This window comes from Plectrocnemia conspersa, unplaced genomic scaffold (assembly GCF_051122295.1).
Source record: "Plectrocnemia conspersa isolate PC_06_02 unplaced genomic scaffold, ASM5112229v1 ptg000014l, whole genome shotgun sequence".
NCBI lineage: Eukaryota > Metazoa > Arthropoda > Insecta > Trichoptera > Polycentropodidae > Plectrocnemia > Plectrocnemia conspersa.
In genome coordinates this window covers 16033765-16059687 of record NW_028277178.1, presented here as the reverse complement: position 1 = coordinate 16059687, position 25923 = coordinate 16033765, and the positions used below count along the sequence as shown (strand labels likewise).

The following is a 25923-nucleotide window of genomic DNA, read 5'->3' as shown; positions in this document are numbered from 1 at the left end:
TAAATTCTGTGAAAATTAAAAATGAATCTGATTCAGATTATGTCAATATTTTGTTTTTGTTATAATCAGTTTTAACATTTACATATTTATACGGTTCGCGTGCTTTACTTAATATTTTATTATCATTTTCTTTTGAATAAAATGTAAATGTAAGAGTCTTGTATTGTATAATGTTTTATAATGATCGTACAGAACATTTAAACCGTTTACACGATGAAAGAAGATAGTCTGAGTGAATTGATGGCCGTCAAAGCGGAAGGCCAAAGAAAACGTGGGAAGACAAGAAGTGTAGTAGGATATTTCGGAGGTGAATAGCACGCGTGTGAAGCTTCAGGTTAGAATCGACCACCGCTGACCCTGTACGACCCGATTAGGGCTCAAACGCCAAAGAACATGTTCTCGTGTGTCTGTGTGTGCATGTGCGAAATTGTGTGTATATACGGCACGATTCGGCGAGGTCAGCTCTCAAAGGCCGAATTACGAAGGCGGTTGCGGCCGGAGAGCAAAAACCGAAAGTAGAAATTCGACTTTCCGCCAAGGGTTTGCGAATTGCACATAATGGATGCGCTCATTGTGGCCGGTGGCTGAGGCCGCTCGCCCTCAAATGGAAGAAGCAAGACCAACACACAAGGCAAAAACCACAATAAAGTCGAGCAGGCGGGACGCTTTTTTGCCGAACCGGCCGCTCGGACTCGGCATTCCGCGCGCCGGTTCCGGTTTCACTGAAAACCGCGGCTTTTTCCCGGCATCGAGCTTTTCACGCTGGAAACTCGAGCTTTTGATCGACGGCAAAAGTTAATCCTCAATTAGATACATTGCTGATGAAGTTTTACATACTATTACCCATATAAAATAAAATTTAGGGGTGTTTGAAATATATTATTTTGTTAAAAGATATTTTATAAAACATTTTTGAAAGAATTCTACTAACAAAGTTATTTTAAATAGCTGCCATTTTGAAACAATATGACAGATAGGCCGAATAACAAACTTAGCTAAAATATTACCAGTCATTTTTACATAAATGTTTGATAGAAAAGGCTGCGGCAGTTATCATGTCTTCAAAAAACGTTAAATGCAATGTATGTAATAGTCAAAGAAATTGTATTGATTAAGTATTATTTCTATCGAGCACTAACATATTTTTAAAATGCACTCAATCGATTATTTTAAAATAACCATTTCTATTCACGTGACATGCCTATTGCACGTAATAAACTATAAAATGAAAAACATTTTCCTTGGACATAATTATTAATATAAAAACAAATAAAACCTACTTCAAACCCATCAATATAATATTTATTATTACTTCGCATTTTTATACCATTGACTTTATTTAGCGAAGCGAATAGTTGTTGACGTCTGTACAATAAATAAATATAACCGGTTAAGAAGAGCACACGTGCGTAAATAAGATGTGGATAAAAAGTTTAAGTACTTTTTAAATGTAAACCGTATTCAGCAGATCGGTCGATCAATTAGAAATATTACCCTAATCCGTTTTTTATCTTTTTTTTTATTTGACAATTCATTTAGCCAGAACACATTTACACAAATGTATTTTTTTTGTCTTCAATCTATTCCATGTAAGCAAATAAGCTACTAAATACCATGTGGGGGAAAAGCCTTTGAGCTATACATCGCTAAATCTTTTAGCAAGATCTATTTTTTGGTTCATTTTAATGCATTTATTTATTTCGCTTTTTACATTACCTATTCCGAGATTTTAATGTATGACCTCATTATGCTTAAACAATTTATTATCATTTTCGGGGACTTGGAATCTCCGTATCATAATAATATTTATAATGCCGACGATATCATATGTATTGCGCAAATCGGCTTTATTATTGCCGTGTATAATAGATGCCGAGATCTATGGCCTATGAGCCAGAACATTTTTTGTTATCTTCTATTGAAGATATGCTACTGCCAAGTTAATCTTTCATCAAAGTGCAAACCTAGGTACATGTTTTCTTGCTCATAATGAATATTATAATATATGCACTGACATAGATTCATTACATTTCTTTTCAATCTCATCAGCCATATAAGGACGGAATAGCGTAGTCCGTAACGTCTCAGACTAGTAACTCTGAGGTTGCGGGTTCGAGTTTTTATTTATAAAAAATGCGCTATTATAAAAAATATATATACATTAAAAAAACCTGCCACATGGTTATAAATTATATTACACATAATAATTTACAGTTATTAATACAGATATCATTGATTCCCAGACTGGTAGTCAATACATGCTTGTAGGTATCCATTATATCTGATTGACTTACTCAGTTGGTTCAGATTTACCCCATTGTAACGTATTGGGCTTACGCTTGTCAGATTACAACGGAAGATTTAATGAAAAATGTATGCTATTGTATACGTAAAGTCCTCTTTTGTGTTTGCATTCGAAGAATCCAATCGTCCCCAAAGTGGGTTGCCTTCGTGTTATATCAGGGTTGATGTAAAGAGGGTAGCGGCATTTTGTGATTTCGAGTTTGTACAAGCTCCAATGTAAATAACTCGGGTTGAAGTTATTAATGATGTTGCCAACATGATGCCTTGAGCATAAATTTTCTTGTGGGCCCTGTGTATCTGCTTTTCTACACATGGCCTGTGAAAATTATGCTTGCCCACTTTTTTCTTTAACTTTGGTCGTTCCATTGTAGTTTTTAAGAGGTTTATATGGTTGATATTTGTTATTTTAACAGGTTTAAAACGTCTTTTATGATGCATTTTTAATATGCGAATTTCTTTAAATTTAGGACCGACATTAAATAAAAAACACAGTGCTGCAATACTATATATAATATCACTTGTTAATTACAAAGAAGCCGAACGGCTATTATATTTGTATTGTCACGTACGGTCTGCAGCGAGCGGCATAAAAATGATCTTACACTCGACATAATAGCTTATAATTCATGCCAGGCACTTCCCGCTGCATTGGCTAATATGGCAAAGGGTTCTCAGTGAAATATTCGTTTGATATTAAACTATACGAATTTTCGGTTATATTATCTCAAATGAAATTTTAGAAAATCTTGGAATGAAACAATTTATATACTTAAGCAACACAGTAAATCTTTTTTTTGTATTTTGTTAATGCAAATATTTATGTATCTAACTACACAAGTTGTGTATTTTATTTCTGATGATGAAATATCAACCTAGTATTCCAATTTAAATTCAATAATTAATCCAGTATCTGTTGTTTACTTATATACCATGAACTAGTAAACCGCATTTATGATCATTTATTTCTCAATCTTGTTTTCACTCGGAGATATACTACAAGTACATAATATCCCAACAAATTATATCAATGTTTACTTCATGAAGTTTCTTACTTATATTGTTGAATTACTTCATATTTATATAATACTGTTTATTACAATACTATCGCAATGATTTATCCTGATAATAAAATATAACTAAGTAGCTAATTATACCTCATTGAGGATCTCAATCTATCCTAGATTCATTTGCTTCATATAAATAAAAGAATAGCCATTCTTGATTAATCCATTTTTTCTACTCTAGTAAACGTAAGTGATGTCAATGTGAATAACATTGTTGAGTCATTTTTAAACTCTCCGAAGGGAATCTTAGAAAGATCCGCGAGTTCGGGTACGTGTCGCCTTGCAAAAAGAATCACCGCGGCCGTTGTCGGTGATCTTTTATTCCCAGTTCGGCAAGTCCATCATCATGTTTACGATATTAACCAGAGAACACGACTCGCTTTCCCGAAAAACTAGTTTGAGAGCATATTTGTATGCGGCTGGGCGGGCCGGCTGGCCTCACGGGCCAAGCCGCCCGACGGGACCCATCCGTGTTCTTCCCTCTTCGGTTTAACGTACGAATTCGTTCACTTAGAACACTGCTTTAACATTTTTTCAACATTTTTTCCCCTTTGCAGACCAACGTCGGCCCCATACTGCTATCGATAAATCCTTACAACGACGTCGGCAATGCGCTGACGCTAAGGAGCGCTCGCGGAGGAACACCAAGACCCCAGCTAGCAAGACTTGTGCACGAAGCGGTGAGGCAACAGGCGGAAACTGGCTATCCACAAGCCATCATCTTATCGGGTAAATTCTAAATTTAAACCAACATTTTCTACTCCGGGAATTTCTTAAATCGTATCAAAGTGGATCTATAGTCTAAGATTTGCCATCGTATTTTCATAGCATCACTGTCTTTGATCACTACTGCATCCGTGTAGATTTCTTTGCGCCTTTCTAATCTTATGTATATACAATATCCACAGCATTCTATATTAATTAATTAATCGAAGACAATTTTCATTGATAGTTTACTCTTGATCTTGAATTTTGTTCTAGAGCAGTAAGTTTTTCATATTTTTTGATTTCCACTCCTTCTTCTTGTACTTGATCTATACGGCTTTAAAAAGTCCATTGAGCCAAATTTTGCTCCTGATTTAATTTTGAAGAGTTGCGAAATCAATCTCGCTGCTCCTCTAAAACGTATTTTTTATCTGAATCTCACAAGGAAATGCACAAAAGTCACCTCTATTCATAAAAATTATAGACCAGTCGCAGTGATGCGATCTCTTGCTATGATATTCGAAATAATTATCCATATTTCAATTACTTTATTTTATTAGTTTCTCCCGCCCGTTCCACTGCTACTAACCATCAATTTTTCACCAAAACGGTGACAAAATCTCTTGATGCGAGAATTCAAGTAAACATCATATATTCAGATTTTGAGAAGGCCTTAGACAAGGTTTTCCATCGATAATTATTTAAAAAATGGCCAAATTTCGGTTTCTCGGGTTGTTTAATTTGGAATCCCAGAATAACCAAATACTCCATCTTAATCGAAAAAGCTCAGAAAAGGTTCTTGAGATATTTTTATTTATAAGAAGATATTTGGTTATTATCCGTTCTTGTATCCCAGCTCCTTTCTTTTAGAAACATTGAGATACAATGAGTTCTCGCAGAAAGTTGTATACGCTAAGCATTTCCTTAAACTATTGAAGGGTGCTGTTGACAATTAACTCTTCTCGAAAAATTCCGGTTTTATATATATCTTCAAACTTTTTAATTTTCAACAGGTACCAGTGGCTCCGGAAAAACCTACGCTTCCATGCTTCTTTTGCGGCAATTGTTCGACGTAGCCGGCGGTGGGCCAGAAACGGACGCTTTCAAACACCTAGCTGCCGCTTTCACAGTCCTTCGTTCTCTCGGATCTGCCAAAACTGCATCAAACTCTGAATCTAGTAGAATAGTAAGAAAACGCTCATCATTTTAAGTAATATGTAAACCAGCATTAAGCATTAACAACAAACTTTTTACAGGGTCAATTCATAGAAGTACAAGTAACGGACGGAGCTCTCTACAGAACTAAGATCCATTGCTATTTCCTCGATCAGACTAGAGTCATCAAACCGCTACCCAACGAAAAAAAACTATCACATATTTTACCAAATGCTTGCCGGCTTATCACACGAAGACAGGATTAAACTCAATCTGAACGGATACAGTCCTCAAAACTTACGCTACCTGCAGCTGGGCGACACGCGACAGAACGAAGCAGAAGATATCAACAGGTTATTGATCATTTTAATATACAGTCTTATAAACATAGTGAGGCACCCTTATACATTTCATATATTGATTTATTCTAGAAAGCATGAATTTAAATATTTTTAATGCAAAAGTTTAATATTTAATATTTCTGATACATTAAAAATTTGTACTGCAATAGTGCATCGGCATTCTTTTTGTGAATGCATTGTTTATGTATACAGATGTATGCGAGGGAGAAGCGATACATGCGCGTAAGCTTATTCGTTGTCTCGCTTGTTCTTGTTGAAGCGGCAATACTCATTTCAAGGATTTTCGCCTGTGTCATATCAGGCTATAAAAATAAATATCTCGACCCATTTCGCACAAAATAAATAAAAAATAATATATATGTAATATTACAATAACTGGCTATCAACTCCTCGTATGATTATGTTAGTTCAGCGTCTGTGTGTTTGGATAAAAAGTGGAAGCTATGACGTTCACTGTTTTATATACTTTTTTCTCAAAATCGTGACCTTCAGAAATATGATAACAACTTTGTAATATTTGTATCCCACCTTCTTAAATATTCTCCTCGCCATTGTAGTAAAATTAATGGGCAGATATTTCACCAACCAGTTCTGAAGATAATTGGCTTCCTAGGCAGTTGTCATTTGTTGCTAATATGAACTTAAATGTACCATTTTCACTAAAATATCAGAATGAACTGAACAATTAATTGGTACAATTTATTGCATTTACTTTTATTTATTGAATGCTGGTTAAAATACTTGTAAAAAACTATGCAATATTTTAAAGGGTGCTTACTTGTATTGCCAAGGCTGTATATAATAATTGAAATATCTTGTGTTATAACTGAGCATATTTTTTAGATTTCAGGCGTGGAAAGCTTGCTTGGGTGTGTTGGGAATACCGTTTTTGGACGTGGTACGAGTTTTGGCGGCAGTTTTGCTTCTAGGGAATATACAATTCGTCGACGGTCATGGATTAGAGGTGGACATTAAAGGCGAAACGGAACTGAATGCAGTGGCTAATTTATTGGGAGTACCTGGGCCGTCTTTGTTCAGAGGCTTAACCTCGAGGACGCACAACGCCAGAGGACAACTCGTCAAGTCCGTGTGCGATGCCAACATGTCCAATATGACGAGAGACTCGTTAGCCAAAGCTTTGTACTGTCGAACTGTAGCCACTATCGTCAGAAGAGCGAACAGCTTGAAACGCCTCGGTTCCACCTTGGGCACTTTGAGTTCCGATTCCAACGAGAGCGTCCACAATCACGGCGAAGTGGCTAGTCAACACGCCTCTACCGTCGGAGGAAACGCCGGATCTAAATCGATGACTGCTTTGAACAACGCAGTAAGACACGCAACAGACGGTTTCATCGGTATATTGGATATGTTCGGCTTCGAAGATCCAAAGCCGAGCCAACTGGAGCATTTATGCATAAATCTATGCGCGGAAACGATGCAGCACTTTTACAACACTCACATATTCAAATCGAGTATAGAGTCTTGTAGAGAAGAAGGAATTCAATGCGATTTAGAAGTGGATTATGTTGATAACGTACCTTGCATAGATTTAATATCGTCACTTCGGACGGGACTTTTGAGCATGTTGGACGTGGAATGTTCCATTAGAGGGACGGCTGAATCTTATATCGCTAAGATGAAAGTACAACACAAAGCGAACACGAGACTCTTCGAACCTAAGCCTTTAGAACCTAGAGTGTTTGGAATACAACATTTTGCCGGAAAAGTTATATACGATGCTAGCGATTTTCTCGATACCAACAAAGATGTCGTCCCGGATGATTTAGTGGCGATATTTTATAAACATACGTGTAACTTTGGGTTCGCGACACACCTATTCGGAAGTGAACTAAAAGCTTTATATTCGTGTGAAACTGTTCCGAGAGGTGTAAGTTTTAGAATATCGCCGACGTCTCATACGGATCTGTTAAACGGAGATGAGCCAGTTTCTACTTTGACTCAAGATTTTCACACTCGCTTAGATAATTTATTAAGGACGCTGGTTCACGCGCGTCCACATTTTGTGAGATGCATACGAAGCAATCAGACCGAGACGCCGATGAAATTCGATAGAGCGACGGCCATGCGACAAATAAGATCTTTGCAAATATTGGAAACGGTCAATCTCATGGCTGGAGGATATCCGCATAGGATGAGATTTAAAGCTTTTAACGCTCGCTACAAACTGTTAGCTCCGTTTAATCAACTGAGAAGAAGCGAAGAAAAAGCTACTGAAGATTGCCTCCTGATTCTGCAACACGCGGTTAACTCGGCGTCAAAACAAGAAGATATAATGGTATCGACAAATTACGCTTTGGGTAAAAGGCACATATTCTTGAGCGAAGGAATAAGACAGCATCTAGAAAAAATGCGCACCGATACCAGGCATAGATCGACGACCATAATCCAATCGACGTGGAGAGGGTGGAGATTGAGAAGAAGATTCGCCACTTTGAGACGAAGTCAACTCGCCGGTCGAGGGTTAGTCGGCAATGGAATATCGATGATCGGAAACGGAGTGCATGGTAAAGCTGCCCCCACAATAGGAACTCGTCCAAGACCGCAACCGATCGCAGGAACACCGCCACCGGATCCCGCGGAGAAGTGCGACTCGAAGACTATTCAACAAACTTGCAGTCTCTTCGGTCTCGATTTGGTAAGTACAAATAATAAATGACATTTCATATTGAATCTTCTATAATATTAAAATGTAATATAATACATAGTAAATTCTATATTACCAAATTATTTTACAGTGTATTTTTTATTATTAAAGGAACGACCGCCGCCAGTTCCACCGAGCAGACCGTACACAGTAGCTGGAAGTCTCAAATTAGGTTATCCTCAGACAAGACTTATGAAGCTAAACTTCCCTGATTTGCCAGAGGGAAGCTGTGACTATGTCCTTCGCAAGGGCGATGCAGTAGTCGTCGTCGGAGCTTCGCCGAGAAGAGGCCACTTAATCGTAGAGCACAACAACACGACTTTACACGTACCGTTCCAATACATGGAACTAGTGAAACAGCAACCGCCGATACCGTCGCCGGTAATCAATCCGATCACACCGACTCCGTTAAACATATGATAGACAATATAGATGAATATTTATTTTTCTTTTACCATTAACTGTTGTAAATTATGAATTCTTACGTGCCAATGTTTCATTCGTCATTTGCCATTGTAAATATACATATCACACATTATATTTAAGATCGTATTAGGCTTTAAGAGTATTAAATAGATTAGATTCTTTTACTCTCCACCATATAATTAAGTAATTACCAGTAGACAATATCTCTTTTATTATATCCAATACCTTGACGCCTAAAAGAAGCAGTATTTGCTAGTATTTGTATTGAGTTTGTATCTAAATTGCATGATTTTTTAAGGTTATCTAGTAAGTTTTCAAAAAGGGCATCAACTGTTCTTTACTTTAATTTTGGATTTATATAAAAAAAAAACATATCCAGTTTGTGTGTAATATTATATCAAGCCCGTTTAATTGTTAAAATTTTGCATCACACAAAAGACAATTCGTAATATATATTTATATATATATAAATATAATATATAAAACAATGTAACAGTATTCGCCAATATGTATTAAATAAGTAATATCTCAAAATAGTCAAGAGAAATGTTTACCTTTAATAGCAAAAGATGAATATAATAACTTTAAGTAACAATAAACTGGTGTACAAATACAATATATTATGTAACAGACGTTTATAATAAATTACATAGAAATATAAAACTATGGTAAATATGTTGTTTTAATTATAGCAAATTTAAAACATACAATGATTAAATTTACAATTTAGGCCCAATGTCCACGGAAGCTTCGCTGCATAGACGTGTATTCGTCATTGTACGCCTGCTTGCTGCGTACATATAAACTAATGAGACACTGTCGACAAAGCTGCAATGTCACGATCTCGTCGCTGCATGCAAGCTTCATGACGACAGTCGTCAAGCATGTCGGACGCCTGAGCGTATCGAACTGCGTGAACGTGTAGAAAACAGTAACAATTTCAGCTACTAAATTTGTTCAGATCGTCGAAAAGTACCAGTGTCTTTCTAACAGAATCTTGAGGTGGGAAGTGAGGTGAGTTCGAGTCTAGAATGTGCTAGACTCGAACAAACAATGGGGCGTAATATGTGAAAGGATGTAGCGTAGCTGAGGGAGGTCAAAAGGGGCCACCTGCTCCGGAAAGCAGTATACAACACAACTGGCAGTATAAAAAATAAAAATCTAGATCTGGAATAATAATTACAGAACCGCTCTTTGAATTTATAACTGTATTTTTGATGTCATCAAATGTAATATTTTCACAATTTTCCAAAAAACAAAGGTAACTATATTTTTTGTTCTACTTTCTGGCTGTCATGAAATTGTGTCTTTGCTTTCGCAAAGACACAATTTCATCGGCTTGTTACCGAGCGTTCCCACTGCGACGGCGCCGACACGATTTTATTGCTTTTGACGTGGATTTTTGACTTCTGAGAAGTGATAATTGTTTTTGCGCCCTACTATTAACAAAAATTCGATTTGAATACACTTTGACCAATACTCATATTAAAATCCGTAATAATATCGGTAAGGATAACTATCATATTTTTAAAAATAAAACTATTGAGCAATGTGTGAGATGCGACGTCTGTCTGCACTTCTTCCGGTTATTTTTTTCTGAATGTTGAGTTGGCTTAGTTTGTATTTTGGACCTAATGAAAGTTCTATAATTAGTCTTACAACTTTTATTAAGTCAAGTTATGTTTGGTTAATTTGTGTAGGCTAGTTTTGGTTTTGAACAGCAAATATACTGGCAAATTGAGTTTCATAGAAATTTTAGAGCAACATAATTTCACTATCAGTTAAATTATATTTTCTCTAGTAGAAATATATATCTACTGGTGAAAATTTATTTGGACTTCCCTAGTGAAAATATAACTTCACCAAAAAATACACATTCATTGTAACATTTATATATTGCATGTAAATAAATAATGACAAGTATGTAAATGTATATATTACTATTTATGAAAAAGTTTAAATCGTATAACTGCCAAATAAATTATATTTTCACTGGTAAAAATATATATCTACGGGATGTAACTTCAGCTTTTTCCAGGACAGGGGTGCAAAAGTTGGCCATTCTGTGGCTCTTTTTTTTAATATTTCGATTTCATTAAAATTCGTAGTATTTCATTAAATCATTTTTCTATCAAATTCAAAAGAGGGCAAATGCCCCCCCCCCTCCCCAAATGACGTCCTTGAGCATCATGCAGAAAAAATATTTATCTAAATTATAATTATGCTCTGATTGCTAATTCTAACTTAGTATTAATAAATATCTTACCCAAAATGTAAAGGTTGATGGAATGCGACTTTTCGTTACCGACGCCGTTTGATTCATCACAAGTATATACACCTTCATCATCAAAAGTTATGCTTTTTATTTTAATGCTGCGACCGTAATTTTGTTCAATTATCCTGTTAGATGCTGATATAATTTTACCATCTTTTCGCCAAATCACTTTCGGTAACGGGCTGAAAATATATAAGCACGTATGATTTCAAATGTCTACCTATAACACTCATAGTTAATTATAACTATAATTCTAACGTTCCGCCAAATATACAAAACAAGTTTGGTATAATCGCTTTCAATAAGCTGATTTGAACCGGCGAAGAGCATTTATAAGATATTTTCTAAAAGGATAGCCAGCATTTTTAAGTGCTTAATCATATGAACTTTAAAAAATCAGATTTTTTGTTTATGAACCCTTCGTTAGCTTTTAAGATTTCAAACCCTAAGGGGTGTGACTTTGCAACCACTAAGACGCCGGTGGAAACTAGTGATAATTTATTGTATAATATTACATATATTGTAATAAACTATAATGGACGAGTATCGTTTTTCTCTGAGCGCTGGTGGAGAATCTGGCGGAGGGGTGATGTCCAGTGGATGGTCCTCTGAAGTCTCGTAATATGGTAATGTCTCAAGGCGTCTCTAACCGTATCCCGTCTCTGGAAGTCTCTAACCGTCCGTAGCCATATGGTCCACCGTCTGCCCTTCCACTCATTGGAGACCAGCCTTAAGTATCAAGGGTTACAAAGCTCGCTGACGAATCATAACCATGCAACAACCAATTGGCCAATTGTTGCACTCGTTTATTCGACCAACGAAATTTGTCCACGCCTCTAGAAAGCGACTTTTGCTTGATGGACATATTTGGTGGACGAATTGTGCAATGAGCTAAATATTGTTAACGGTGCTTTTGTATTCCGATGGTTTTGTTTCCGCGACCGTTACGCAACAAAGAAATATTCTTTCTATGTATCGGAGGTAATTGCGTGTTATTTATGTGCTACCCTTTTTCCCTAGACGTAACGAGGGCTTTCGTGTGGTCCATTCAGTTACACTATTTTGTCACGTTCATTCTTATTATTGTCGTGTCGAGTTTCAAGAAGAACCCCCATAAGCTCAACCAAAAAAAAACAGACACCAGCGAATCGTTGAATGCGCGTTTTTTGAATCACATGAGAATTTTTTCTCGCCCCATATGTATCAATTTTGTGTAATTACATACCAGAGAGGTGGAAATGTGCCTCAGTAGAGAAGATTTTCTTTGAAAAATCAGCATCTACTTCCTGCTGCTCTAATATCCAATCTGTGTAAATTCTTCGCTGTCCAGGGTCTCTGTGCTTTGGTTTTTGTGTTATCTGAATTTAAAACCCTGTATAAAATAGTTTTATTTAACATTACATAGGCATACAAACATACACGGATTGTCAACACCAACCCTCAAAAATTCATTGCATACATGCTAAGTTAAGAATGCAATGAATTGTATCCCAACGCTCTTGGCAAAAAGGCACTAGAATACAAATACGGATAAGATACGTACTGAACCCTCAACAAAGAGTACTTTGCTACGCTGGGATTATAGACAATAGAACCATATTTAAGGGCACTACAAACTAGCGTATCGTTCAGAACGCAAATCAGCAATAATTTGTTAAAGTGACACGGGCTCTGCACAACGAAGCTAAACAAAGCTCGACATAAAAAGTTTTCGAATCACTGCTAACAATCAATGTATGTTAAAATTTGAAACGCCTATTATTTCTGAAACATGGACTGTCAGAAGAAAACACAGGATCGAACATGTGCGCCTTAACGGGCCATAGTTTTTTGTGTATTTTCTTGATTTACTGTAGCGATCCGACGACAGACCTAAATTATCTAATTATATTTACAATATATTACTGAATGTTCCCATTGAAACTATCATTACTTACTATCTCTGATAAATATATTTCAACATACAGAATTTTTAATTATTTAATCTTGCAAGTAATATCTATTAATAAATATATACTATATCTAATAAATCTAGCAATAAACATGAATTTACTATTGACAAAGTCAACATCTAGACCAGTGGTTCTCACTTAAAATTTGGCTGTGGCCGCATTACAGACATCAACGGTGCTATGGAAATGCCTTGTGGCCGCACCAAATATGGATTTTGGGATGTGGTAAAAATAGCTGTTGTATTTACATAAAAATGTATCTACTTATAAGTATATATTCAATAAAAGACAACACTTAAGCATATTGATTTTTATTTATTTAAAAGTAATTCAAATGGAAATTGTTGAACAGTTCTCTCTTCCAATATTTACGCAAAGTTCTCGCGAAACAGCCCGTTTTCGCAGATCATGCAGGGAAAAAACAACCCGTCGGCCAAGTGTTAATATAAATATTTATGTGTTAACAAGATTAATAATGTCAAGTAGTTAAATGGACTTATTTTAATTATTTACTGGTAATCACTTGAGCATTTTCTATACATCTGTGTGCAACATACATTGATTGAAATCAAAAGGGAACCGGCGTAGCAGACTCAATGTACAGATGGCAAAAGTTCTATCAAAATCACTTGAAGCAATTATAACTGAGTATTTGGATAGTGGATATATCTGACTCAATATATGTGCTTATAACATGACAGGGTCATAATAGAGGGTTATCATTCTGTATAAGGCGAGATTTATTTTCGTTTTGATTATTTATTTTTATTTGCATTTTAAATAGTAAACAACTATTATCTTAACTACTGCTACCAAAATAGCCATATTAGCATGGCATTATAATGCTATTACTTCTTAATTGTTAATATTTACATCTGAATTTAATATAAGACTTATTAAAGTGAGCCCTGATTCCTAAGAATCCAGAATCCTTATTATAGATACATCATGACATAATACTAAATAATATTATTCTAATTTAAAAAAATTAATCAATACGTTTTTTTACTGAATATTTATCGCAATTATTTTTTATCAAGATGACAATTGTTCTATATTTGAGATAAATTTGGATTTACGGGAAAGAAAACATATTAAGTGTATAATATAAAGCCCATTTAATTTTTAAAATTTTGCATTACACAAAGACAACTCGTTATACATAAATATCGTAATAAATATAGTATATATAAAAAAATGTAACAGTATTTGCTAATATATATTAAATAAGTAATATCTCAAAATAGTCGAGAGAAATATTTACCTTTAATGCAAAAGATGAATATAATAACGTTAAGTAACAATAAACTGGTGTACAAATACATATATTATGTAATAACGTTTTTAATAAATTACATAGAAATATAAAGCTATGATAAATATGTTGTTTTAATTATGAACACCATGCAGTGGTTCGTTTAATAATAAATTTGAACATTATAGCGAATTTCAAGGCTAACACTCCAGGTACGACGATTAAATTTACGATTACACTTATCAATTGGAATTGGACCATTATTTGGAAGAAAAATAATGTAAAAAAATATATGTGAAAACGATTAGGTTTAAAATAACTGATCGTTATTTCAGGAATGTTATTATAAAATATAGTATTTCATCGGTAAAAACAATATATAGCAATCCTTTCCATAGCCAAAACACATACGATTCATTGTCATCTCGACTAACTTATTACTTGCTATAATAATTATAATGACGTTTTTCATGCACATCAATTCTATTAAAGGAAATATAGATATACAAATAAATAAATAAATGCTTTTAAATGCAACGTTCAATATAAAGCTAAGTGTATATAATATCAATTTTAAGCCATAGATCCGCCGCTATCATCACATGTACAATCACAAAGCTTTCTCAACTCAGAAAATTTAAAAATATATCTTTATGTCTAACCAACGGTAACAATTTTGTTATAAATCTAAATAGATCATCACTTCGTCCTCTTTACATAGCTCTCCCGCCACCAATAAAATTAATAATTCACATATGTATAACATACAAAGTGTTAGAGGTTTGAAACAAACCGTAAAATATAATTATCAAACCTCCATAATTTCAACTCAGACTACGTTTTCCACTATACTAAAGCTAAAAACAGCGCCTAAAGACTTTGGCCTACATTTAACGATAATCACAAACATTTGGCAGTGTAAAGAGTACTTATATCTGATAAATATTCATACAAATGCTGAATGTAACTGTATTTTTTGCATACATATAAAAATACTTGCATAAAAATGTAATTTGTATATAATGTAGTATAAGAGAATATTAAAAACAGACTCGATTTTACTGTTCTCTGTAAGTCAAAAATATGTCAAATGAAAAACACATTTAAAAATTGTCGATATGTTTGTATTTGACAGACTTTTCTTTATATTTTACTTGAAAAAGTGAGTAAACGAAACTATATTCAATCGTATAACATTAAACGAACGTTATCCTGATGATATTAATAGGTTTAATAACTAATTCATTTTAATTAACTGTATCGTTAACGTTTTAATTAACAGGATTAGTTGCTAATGGAGGTGTTGCAATAGATGCTGGAACAATTGAGGGCCTCAATATCTGTATCATCGATAGATCCTTCCATCAGTGGCGTCGAATTAACATCCATGTTTTTAGAGAACAATTCGCTCTCGGCCACTTCGGAACAAATTTGCTGCTGAGTAACTACAAAAAAAATTTAATTCATATTCTTTCACACCGAATATAATAATAGAACCCTAATAATGAATGCTACTAATACACATTGTAGTAATAATGTAAGGAAAACGATCAGTTCAACTGGGCTGGATAACACATCATTTTTACAAGATTCATTTCAATATTTTATTAAAAAATTACAGAAGACGTCACTTTATAAACGTTTATGAAACGCGAAATTACCTATTATTGAAATTGTAAGATGAAGTAATGTAAATTTAATTTTATATTAATATTACCTTATGTATAATTAGAGCAAAATACTTATTTTTATAACAAAAAAAATTTTAAATGTTGATCAATTATTTGTTAAATTAAAAGTATCATTCATTCGTGAACCATTAAAGACCATATTTATATCTGTGTATTTTTTTAAAGAATTATATTAATTATTAAAAAAAATTAGTTATATAAAATATGTAATTTTTAATATAAAACAACAAAAAAGATATTTAAACCAATTTAAATTAAAGGCGCTAGAAATATTTTAGCGTACTTAAAACCTTTTACGTAAAAGCGCAATCGGCCTACAGTTTCTCATGTTGTTCATTTACATAAACTATTTTGTTCTTACTATTACGTTGCTTTTTAGTTAAAATTTAATGTTCACAATTAATTTTAATTTATATCTTAAAATAATATTGTAATGGTAATAGAGAAATAATCTTAGTGTTGATAAACATATACTACCAGTCAAAAGTTTAAGACCAGCAACAACATTCATAGTCACAAATCCACCCTATTTATTTTAAATATTAACACTTTGACTGCCATGCGTACATTGATTGCTCGAAAATCTAGAGGCCAAAATAAATAACATGATCATTTATTATTTTATAAAAATTTTGAATACAGGATTTGATGTATAATATTTAATTTAATAAATATATAGTCGTTTAAATAAAAATATTTATACAAACCGGCTGTCGTTTGGCCTGATAAGGAATAGTAATTATCAAATTGTTCATATATGTATCAACATATTGTTTACATTGTCAGGAAAAACCAGTAATGTGTGCTTTCATCTTTTTTTCATCTTTATATTCATTAGATACTTTTTTGATTTATATTTTGATAAAACTACTTAAATATTTAATATTATTTACCTGCTTTTGTGTAATTATATAAAAAAAAATAAAACCGTTCTGCACCATTTTATTGTTTTTAATTTTTTTACTAATGAAAATAAACATTTGCAATGAACAAATTTTTCAATATATAAAAAACTACTCATATATTACTTCAAAAACATTCACACTGAGTCAACGCTAACATACAAAACAAATAAATATAGGGCCATGATAATTTTTAGTTGTATTATATAAACTAAAAGTCATATTACAACGACCGGCGAGTCATATGGCAGTCAGTGTTAAAAATAGTGTTACTGAAAATTAAGTTAAAAATAATGTTCTTGAAAATTTTGCCATAGTCTGCAAACCAATCGGAAAAATTTTACGCAATTTAAACATATAAAAAAAACATAAATTTCGTATTTTTTGTTATTCTATTCATTCTTCTTGTAATATGTTAAGAACTATGATAGATATGTACAGTGGTACCTCGGTATACGTCCTTAATCCGTTCCAGATCCTTGAACTACTTATACCAAACGTATTTTTCGCGCGATGTTGTAACTAAATACAAGTTACGCATGCGCGATGTGTCTTTTTGACTCATATAAGTTCTAGCACGTACGCAGGTCGTATTCCAAACGAAGGTCTTATACCAAGCAAAATATTTTTCGTCTAAACAGGACGTATACCAAGTTGAACTTATTCCAAAGCGGACATATACCGAGGTACCACTGTATATATATTAGATCAAATCGAAGTATTTATTCGACGAACGGTCAGAGAAAAAATGAGTACTAGTGTTTGTGCCAATTATAAATGGAGTTTAAAACCTTGTGAAGCATTTAAAAAAAATGAATGCAATTTTAGAAGAGCAAATGTTACCTATGGGCAGACAATCGGGCCAGGTTTTATTTTGTAACAGAACAACGATCCCAAACATTTCTAAATTGTAAAGGGGGTTTCTACTGATAAAAGAATAATAAAAAAAATAATAAAAAAATATGATTTGGCCACCCCAATCACCAGATTTAAATTTAATTGAGGTTTTAAGAGATGGATATTTATTAAAAAAATTCGCCAGAACTCACTTAATTCCCAGTCTTATGGGAACGACTACAGAATACATTGAAAAATTCATGCCAAGAATAGTTGAAGCCAATTAAATTTTTTTTTCAAAATTATTATTTTAAATTGTAATTTAAAGTTTATTTATTAATATGTATTTGATCTTTCGAATAATGTTGTTTTTTTTATAATATATCTAATTTATATAAAGTATATCAACAAAATAGTTTAATCTTAAACTTTTGTCCGATAGTGTGCATGGAAGAATTTAATCAAAATAAAATACCATTGAAATATACCTAATAATTGATTGCTCAGGCCAGTTAAACAAATTCTTATCGTACATATGTTTAAAAGTATCCATAATCTGGAAGTAGATAATAAAAACGCATACTTATTAAATTTTGTATATTTTCAATCAGCGCCTTGCTGTTTAGCAAATTCCTTGAAGCGACGTTAAGTACACTAGTCCAATTGTTCAGTTGTATCTCCTGAAATTTAATTTTAGTAAAAAAATGTTAGCTATATATGAAACATAAAAGTAAGTCAATTAACACATTGTTGTCGGGTGATTTCGCGCATTGTTTCAAGCCTGGCGCGGGCCATTTTTTAGCAGCCGCGGAATTTCTCGGAAACGAAGAATTTCCGCGTTTTTTTTCGGAAACTCGCCATAACTTTTATACTATACAATATAAAATTATGAAATTTTAAACATAGACTTACCATAAACAGTACTATTAAATGAAGAAGAAACATGGAGGTTGACAGTTTTATATTCACTGAAAACTTGCGTTTATTTTGCACATAAAAGTACTATAAAAATGTATGTAATAAAAAATCGAATTAAACACTAAATAAAACTAAAATATGGCACAATCTGTTTTTATGAATAGATTTTCAACGTATGATATCTCTAAAAGCACGTACCTCTGTGTAGAGGTATGTCAAAAGATACATAGCTACACTTTTGGTCCAATTATCAATAATCAGATAAATTATCCACACAAAATTCATCGTCAGATTTATTTTTATCGGGTGAAAACATTTCGGGGTGTAAAACTATTTTTTAGACAACCGAACGACCGAACATTTACGCGTAACTGTAATGATGTCTTTTTTTTATAACAAGTCACAGATGTCGCAATGACTGTTGCTTGTTATCTACCCCAGGTCAAGTTTCATTGGAATTTGTTTTGTTTTCTCACTCCCAACCATCCCTTCTTTTACATCAGGTAGAAAGTAATTCCTCGAAGTATCTTGAATAGAATTGAACATAATAGAAGATATTTGGGATAACAGGAATTGTTTATAGTTCGTTATTTAATTTTTTGTACGGAATTAAAATTCAATATCAAAATTAGTACAATACATTTGGTGGAAATGTAATAAATGCGACGACGAATAAAATAATGTCTTTACTAAATATCAAAGCAGTGACATCTAGCTGCTGACAACAAAAAAAAATGCAGTTCAAATTACACGGATAAACACGTGAGCCGACTTCTAGCAACAGACTACAAAAAACGGATTTTTACGGGTCCCGCAATCCAGCAGCAGTTCCGCAAAAACGGAAAAATCCGTGTCCCGACAACAATGTGTTAAGATAAAAATTAAAAACACTGTTCTACTGTTTTATAAATTAACAGCAATGTTACATATAATTTGAATTTGAAAACAATTGCAACATACACCAAACAGATAGACAACATATAAAAATGATGTCCTTTTGTACCTATTTCGTTCAACAAATTACAAATATTTTAAAGATTTTCATTTACTTCCCCATATATAAAATACAAAAGCAGCTTATACAAGATATTATAAGATTTTATGCTCACCATTTTTTTAAGCAAATTTTCCATCAAAGGCTCATAGTTGGCGCCGAGTGATTCTTTTATCTCTTTGGAATTAATGATGCTTTCTTGAATGTTGGATTTAACATCGATAATATCCTTAACGATGTTACTGCAAACTGGAACTGCTGCATCATTTTCACCGGCGTCTCTCAAAGCACTTTGGATCAAATTGGTGTGCTGATTGATGTATTCGATGCAGTTGCGCAAATCTACAAGATCGGAATTTTGCTTTTCTGAAACACGTATGAAGCAGAGATAAAGATTTAAACAAATAATTGGTAACGTCAAAAATAACAATGTTCATATTTTTTATTGACAATTTAATTTCAACAGTTGGAGCGAGTGAGGTTATGTTACCTCCGAGGGAAGCGATTCGCTGCAACTTTTGCACGTGCTGCAAACGATGGCTGGCGAGACGACGTCGAGCATCTTCGTTACGAGCAGTTGCATATTCTAGCAAAGTATGGGTCAAAGTGTCACCAACCACGACCTCCGACATCCTCGCGCACCCTCGCCTACTTTGTAACCAAACAGGCCTGTTATTACTTTTGCACGACTCTTCGTATTAGTTTCTTAAACGGATAATCGTTTATTACTCTTAGCAATATTATTTTTAGGCATGACCTTTATTATTAATAAATTAAATATAATTGCTAATATAGTTATTATTAGCCAAGATATATTTTTTTATTAAAATAAAAAATATCGTTTATAAATTATAACAATTTTCAGAAGCATTCAAATTTTTGTATAACAATAAAACATTTACTAAAATTATTACAAAATAATCATTTAATAGTCAAAGTTAAAAAAAATCAAATAGTCATAACAAGTATTTTAATACCATTGTTGAAAAGAAGTAAAAGCATTGAGCATCATAATTATTTTGTATAAATATAGAAATTGAACATACCAAATATTTATTTATACATTTCTTTTCTTTAGTACATTAACGGTTTTATTAAATTTTGTTTTGTCGCTTTTTAATCTTAACTGTTGCCACTTGTTGCTTAGCTTACGTTTTACTGCTATTTTTTTGTTAATATTATAGGGTGATTTTCCCTTCCCTTAATTATGTGTGCCTTTCCAAGCTGCTGTTTTAATTACCTTTGGTAGTTCGACTGCTTATTCTACTTCTTCATTGATTTTAATTTGGTCAAAGTTTTCTCTGAACAAATCTCAATTAGTCTTATGATTACATATGATCAGAGTTTATTGTTTACGGATTACATTTGTTTATAATTTTACTAGTATCGGTGAATTATCTGACGATAGCTCGAAACATGATTCAGCTAGAATTCGTTTATCCTGCGACAGAAGTGTATCGCAGAGGTATACTTAATATATGAACACTTTATTAGACATATTTAAATAATAAGATAACATGTACACTCGGTGTACATTATAGTAAAGGAATTGTTAAGGGCGTAAATGATATGATTTTTTGAGATTACTGGAAGGGTACGTTACTGTCGCCTTTAGTCTGCGTATGGTCAGCTATGAGATATTTTAATGTTTAGAGTTTTTTAGGGATTCTCAGATGATTTCTCGAAGGGAAATAGAGAAACAAACAAAAGCGATAAAGAAATTATATACAAAACAATAATATCCAAATATTATATATTTAAAATACTATCCAAAGTAAACAGCTGCAATTACTATGTCATAAAAATATATAATCTGTGCATTCTAGAATAATAGACGACAGTCAAATAATACAATGCAAACCAGAAAAAAACAAAACACTGTCATCATTGAGACGTGTTTCATTCATACGGACAGATAATACGATTAACCACTGTGTCAATATGTCTAAAAATACTGTTGCCAAAGTAAAATAAGATAATGAAAATGCTCGTCGAAGATACAATTTTGGTCCAGGGTCGTATCTCCTAATTAGTAAAAATAAACTTATTCATAATTTGTCAAAGTTGTTAGCAATCGCGAAGAGTCATAGCACTTCACATTATACACTACGCCACTTAATTTTCAAACATCAACAATTTATTCGACACTACTTCTGACCAAAATTTCGACCACACATTACACTAAATTATAGAGCAAAAATGTATTTGTTCTTAATTCTCCCCCACACAGTGGGCAATTAAATAAATAACATATTTATTTTTCATCAAACAATGATATCATACGCAAGAAACAATTTATTTTATGGCCTCTTTTTCTTACGAAACATTACAATTAACTTAGCTACTTCGCAGCTGGTATAAAGTTAATTTGAAAGTACTAATTTTGTACACATAGTGAGATAATGGATTGTCAATTAGATACAACTGCTTTTAAATCATGTACTACACTATTTTAAGTTTTATCCTTTTTCTCTTTGGAATAAATACGTGCAACCTATAATATTATCAAATATTTCATAAAGCTAAATATTTTATCTCCACTTTCCTTTAGCAACGCAGCAAGTACTATAACAATACTAAATTATTTAATAATAAGTCAAATATGTATTACAATTTATTAACAAATTTCAAGACTCGTACATAAGTAAGCAATATAATAAACTACGGGTATTTTAAACAAATATGCACGATAGTACAATAATTGTAGATCAAATTTTGTAGAAATGTTTAATAATAAACACAAACAATAAAGTAAAATATAAATCTTTTCAATTGATTATGCAAATTCATTAAACTTACAGATTACATAAATATTATAATTTATGAAAATAATAATGTAAATACGAATAAAGTCACACTCGATAATGTAGATTATTCTACAAATTCTAATCTAGAGAACAATCGTGCATTGCATATTTCCACGTCCACTTTCTAGCAACTGCTTCAAATTTTTTATGATCATTAACATACAATTTTCCTAATGAAGGTTCCATACATATCTGAAAGAAAAGTTGGATCATTACATAATATTTTAAGTACATATTAATGAAAGATAGTATATTAGTATTTTATTTACATTCACATATGGATCAGTTAATAGGCTTTGAATTGAAATTAACACTTTGCTAATAGTGAGAACCAATGACCAATTGTGATGAATTGAATCAATACCGACATCACCATGTCTAGATACATTCGGATGAAGGATTTTTGTTAAAAATCGAACCACTGGAGGTTCTAATGGATAACTGTAAAAATACATATAATTAATAAATATGTAAAAGAAAGTATAAAATAATATAAATAATACCTATATGGCACTTGAATATAGAGATAAAATAGTCCTCCTTCATATGGTGATCCTTTCGGGCCTTTTATTGTAGCTTGCCAATGACAATATTTATGATCCAAAGGAACGGCCATTATTCCTTCCGGTGGATCATTATGCATCAACTGAAATAGTGAAATTATTTATAAGAAACCACTGGCTGTAATGATTATAAATAAAAAAAATACCTTTAATTCGTTTCTTAGTCTGTGTCTACGCCAGGAATTTTCTTCACCAATTGGTTGCGAATGAACCGACATTTGTACAAGACAAGTATAACAAAAACATGATGTCATTAAATGTTGATAAACCTGGTAAAGAATATTTGCAATCAATAATATAACAAAATATTGATTATCAGTTTATTAGTTTGATTTTCTTACTTTGAACCAATCTTTATTATCAACCAACGGCCTGTAGAGTGGCCAACGTCTACAAACATACTTATACCAACTTTGGTTAGACACGTAAGTTTTCAGAATGTCTGTCCATTGACGACACACCATGCTTATACTGCACAAAGACAAATCGTCTAAATAGCTGAATATCCAGAGGAGAACTGAAAATATTCATGAAAATATAAAGAATATATTTTAAATACAATGATTATTAGCATGTAATACCTTCTGGTGGAAGTCTTTGCACTAATCCTGATTCAACCTGATCTGGAGGTTGAGCAGTAGAAAGCAACTCTAAGCGATGTTGAATGTTTGGAAGATGATATGTCGATATCGCATCTTTAAACTTGGGAACGTTATCATTTGGAATTTCCTCATCAACGTTATTATCAGCAGCCTGAAATATTTTAGATGAATAAAAGTTGATACTTAAATAATTTTTAGCCTTTAGACCGATTCTTTAAAAATCGATAGCAACAATTGAAATTCAAATAGACTATATAATTTACTGTTTATTAATATTTATAGCACTAACAATATTTGTTTCGGGCATTTTGACAGACAGTTACTTAGCATATGGATCAGTACAACCAGAATCCAAAATGTTTAATATTAGGTGTTACTGAATATTAAAACATTAGACATTTTTGAACAAGCTTCAAAACACGATTATTACCTAAGAGGTAAGAATCGTTTTCTGAAGCGTAAAAATAACGTGAATCACAATTGTAAAGGCATAATTTAGTTTAACCACAAAAGATTTAGATATTCCATTCATAACTTGATAAAAAAATACCGGAACGCTAAACCCCTCTAAGGTGATCAATGAGATTTAAGTTTATGAGAACTCGAAGACGATTACCCTGGGTATTTTGTTTGTTGGTTGTAGTCTGATGTAGTTTAAAAATGTGTTGTCGATGACTATTAAATTAAGTTTAACCCTTTGAGTAATGAGTTAATTTATTAGTATACACCAGGGAGTGAGTTAATTTTACATACTTTTCCATAATTATTTTTATTTGTTTTTTATTATTTTATATTGCATTTATAGTAAATTATAGAAGAAGAAAAATCAGTGATTTTCAGTGTTTTATTGCTTTGATTTATTTTACTACTTTATTGTATTATTATGTTTTAATAATTTAGTTTGACGCTTTTCTATTACTGAATTTCGTTAATTTATTTTACATATTTTTTTATATATAATTCGGCTTTTATGTTTTTTTTTATACAATTTAGAAGCTCACAATATTTTTTATAAAATTAATATAAAATATTTTTTGTTATGTTAATTTATTTCGTACTCTTATTACTATTACTCTTTATTCTTCTATAGAACAATCAAACTAAAAAATCTAATTAAATATAAATGAATTAAAGTAGGCGTAGTTATATATAATATTTAAATGCGAAATTCATTTTGCATTTAATATTTGACACTTGTGTTTGCTATGAATGATAAAAATACGTATACATATGTATATATATAATTACCCTGTCTGCGTAATAAACGTTGTTTTGTGCTGCATTAGACAGTATATAATTCAAGTCAGGCGGTTCGTCATTACCGGAGTCGCTATCGTCTGTTTTCTCGCTGCTAGTATAGGAAGTCGAATGACCGTGTGCATATTCAGGGAATAAAAACGCGTGGCAAGTTAGGCATACGGGTTGTCCGAAATTCGACCCATAATATCCGTTGCAGATGTAACAAGATGCATTCTGTAAAAGTGAGTTACAATTTAACCAATATTCTGTTTTTTCTCAACAATCGAACGAGAATTACCTGAAATCCAAAATCTGCATCTTCGTCAGAGAGCGTTATTTGGAAATTTGTTTTTATCTTACTTTCCAATGATTTGAGATACGCCAATGTGGCCGCGACGTCCATGTTTGTTTGTATTAAGTAAAAAGTTTGTTATTATAAAATATTTTAAGTCATTCTGTATACTACATCATAGATGGAGCGATAGTAATGTTTATCGAAAGCAAAGCAGTGTCTCCGTCGTTAGCAAATGACAGTTGTCTGTTATACAACGCTACCGATAGATGACTCTGAATAAAGGCGCTAACTATAGCTTTATCTGAGCTAATAAGCGAAAAATATCAATAACCGACGATTTCAAGACAAAAACATGTTAAACGGCACAAAAGTAATTTAAAATAATTATTTAAATAGTTTCAATATTATCGTGTCGGAATCATCAACTGAAATCATCTATATTTAATTGGACGGAAGGATTTACGCATATCATCATAAAAAGAAACAGTTCCAGTCGCGATTAAAGCATTTTTTACCGTTGAAGAAAAAATGGGTTTCTGCGTTTAAATAGAAACACCGTTAGGAGACCACTTAACGGTTTATATATGTCCCATAAATCATAAAAGATTAAGATTATTCGCCTTCAGAGTAGATCCAATATGTGTTACTGATCAGCAGAAATTTATATTCTTAAAAATTCGGTACCCTTCTCTGATTGGTCGTACCACCGAAATGAGACGAACCGCAGTTCACCCTAGAGAGGCTAAGAGTATAACTATTGGGATCCTGCAAATTAAGAATCACTTTCATCTATAAGAATATTTATTTGTGGCAAATTAACACGGTGAAAATGTTTTAATAACATTTTTTCGCCGTTTCGCAAATAAATTATTTGCTTTTGAAGAAAAAATAAACATATATCGTGAAGAAATA

At 32.6% G+C, this 25923-nt stretch overlaps 3 protein-coding genes across 9 annotated transcripts in view; 1 reads left to right on the top strand and 2 right to left on the bottom strand.

Moving 5' to 3' along the window:
• dachs (unconventional myosin-IXb-like dachs) overlaps nt 1-9051 on the top strand; it is a 102455-nt gene extending 93404 nt beyond the window's left edge. For 6 of the 7 annotated variants that reach the window (XM_088203230.1, XM_088203233.1, XM_088203229.1 and 3 more), the window contains 5 exons: nt 3926-4097; nt 5087-5259; nt 5330-5581; nt 6434-8246; nt 8367-9051. In XM_088203230.1, coding sequence (XP_088059356.1) covers nt 5460-5581; nt 6434-8246; nt 8367-8675 — 2244 coding nt within the window. In that variant the 5' untranslated portion in view covers nt 3926-4097; nt 5087-5259; nt 5330-5459 and the 3' untranslated portion in view covers nt 8676-9051. Of the gene's footprint in view, nt 1-3925; nt 4098-5086; nt 5260-5329; nt 5582-6433; nt 8247-8366 lie in introns of those variants that run through there. The other variant, XM_088203234.1, reaches the window with a different exon arrangement.
• A 4956-nt stretch (nt 9052-14007) lies between these two features.
• On the bottom strand, nt 14008-20216 carry LOC148226357 (uncharacterized). The gene is made up of 4 exons (XM_088203235.1): nt 19996-20216; nt 19621-19871; nt 18177-18273; nt 14008-15608 (listed from the first exon to the last, which is right to left on the bottom strand). The coding sequence occupies exons 1-4, from the start codon at nt 20135-20137 to the stop codon at nt 15448-15450; spliced, it is 651 nt and encodes a 216-aa protein (XP_088059361.1). The 5' UTR covers nt 20138-20216; the 3' UTR covers nt 14008-15447.
• Nucleotides 20217-22106: 1890 nt separating this feature from the next.
• Nucleotides 22107-25256, bottom strand: morgue (modifier of rpr and grim, ubiquitously expressed). The gene is made up of 8 exons (XM_088203634.1): nt 25015-25256; nt 24726-24950; nt 23457-23628; nt 23217-23392; nt 23022-23144; nt 22816-22958; nt 22582-22753; nt 22107-22504 (listed from the first exon to the last, which is right to left on the bottom strand). The coding sequence occupies exons 1-8, from the start codon at nt 25117-25119 to the stop codon at nt 22391-22393; spliced, it is 1230 nt and encodes a 409-aa protein (XP_088059760.1). The 5' UTR covers nt 25120-25256; the 3' UTR covers nt 22107-22390.
• Between the last annotated feature and the right edge of the window lie 667 nt (nt 25257-25923).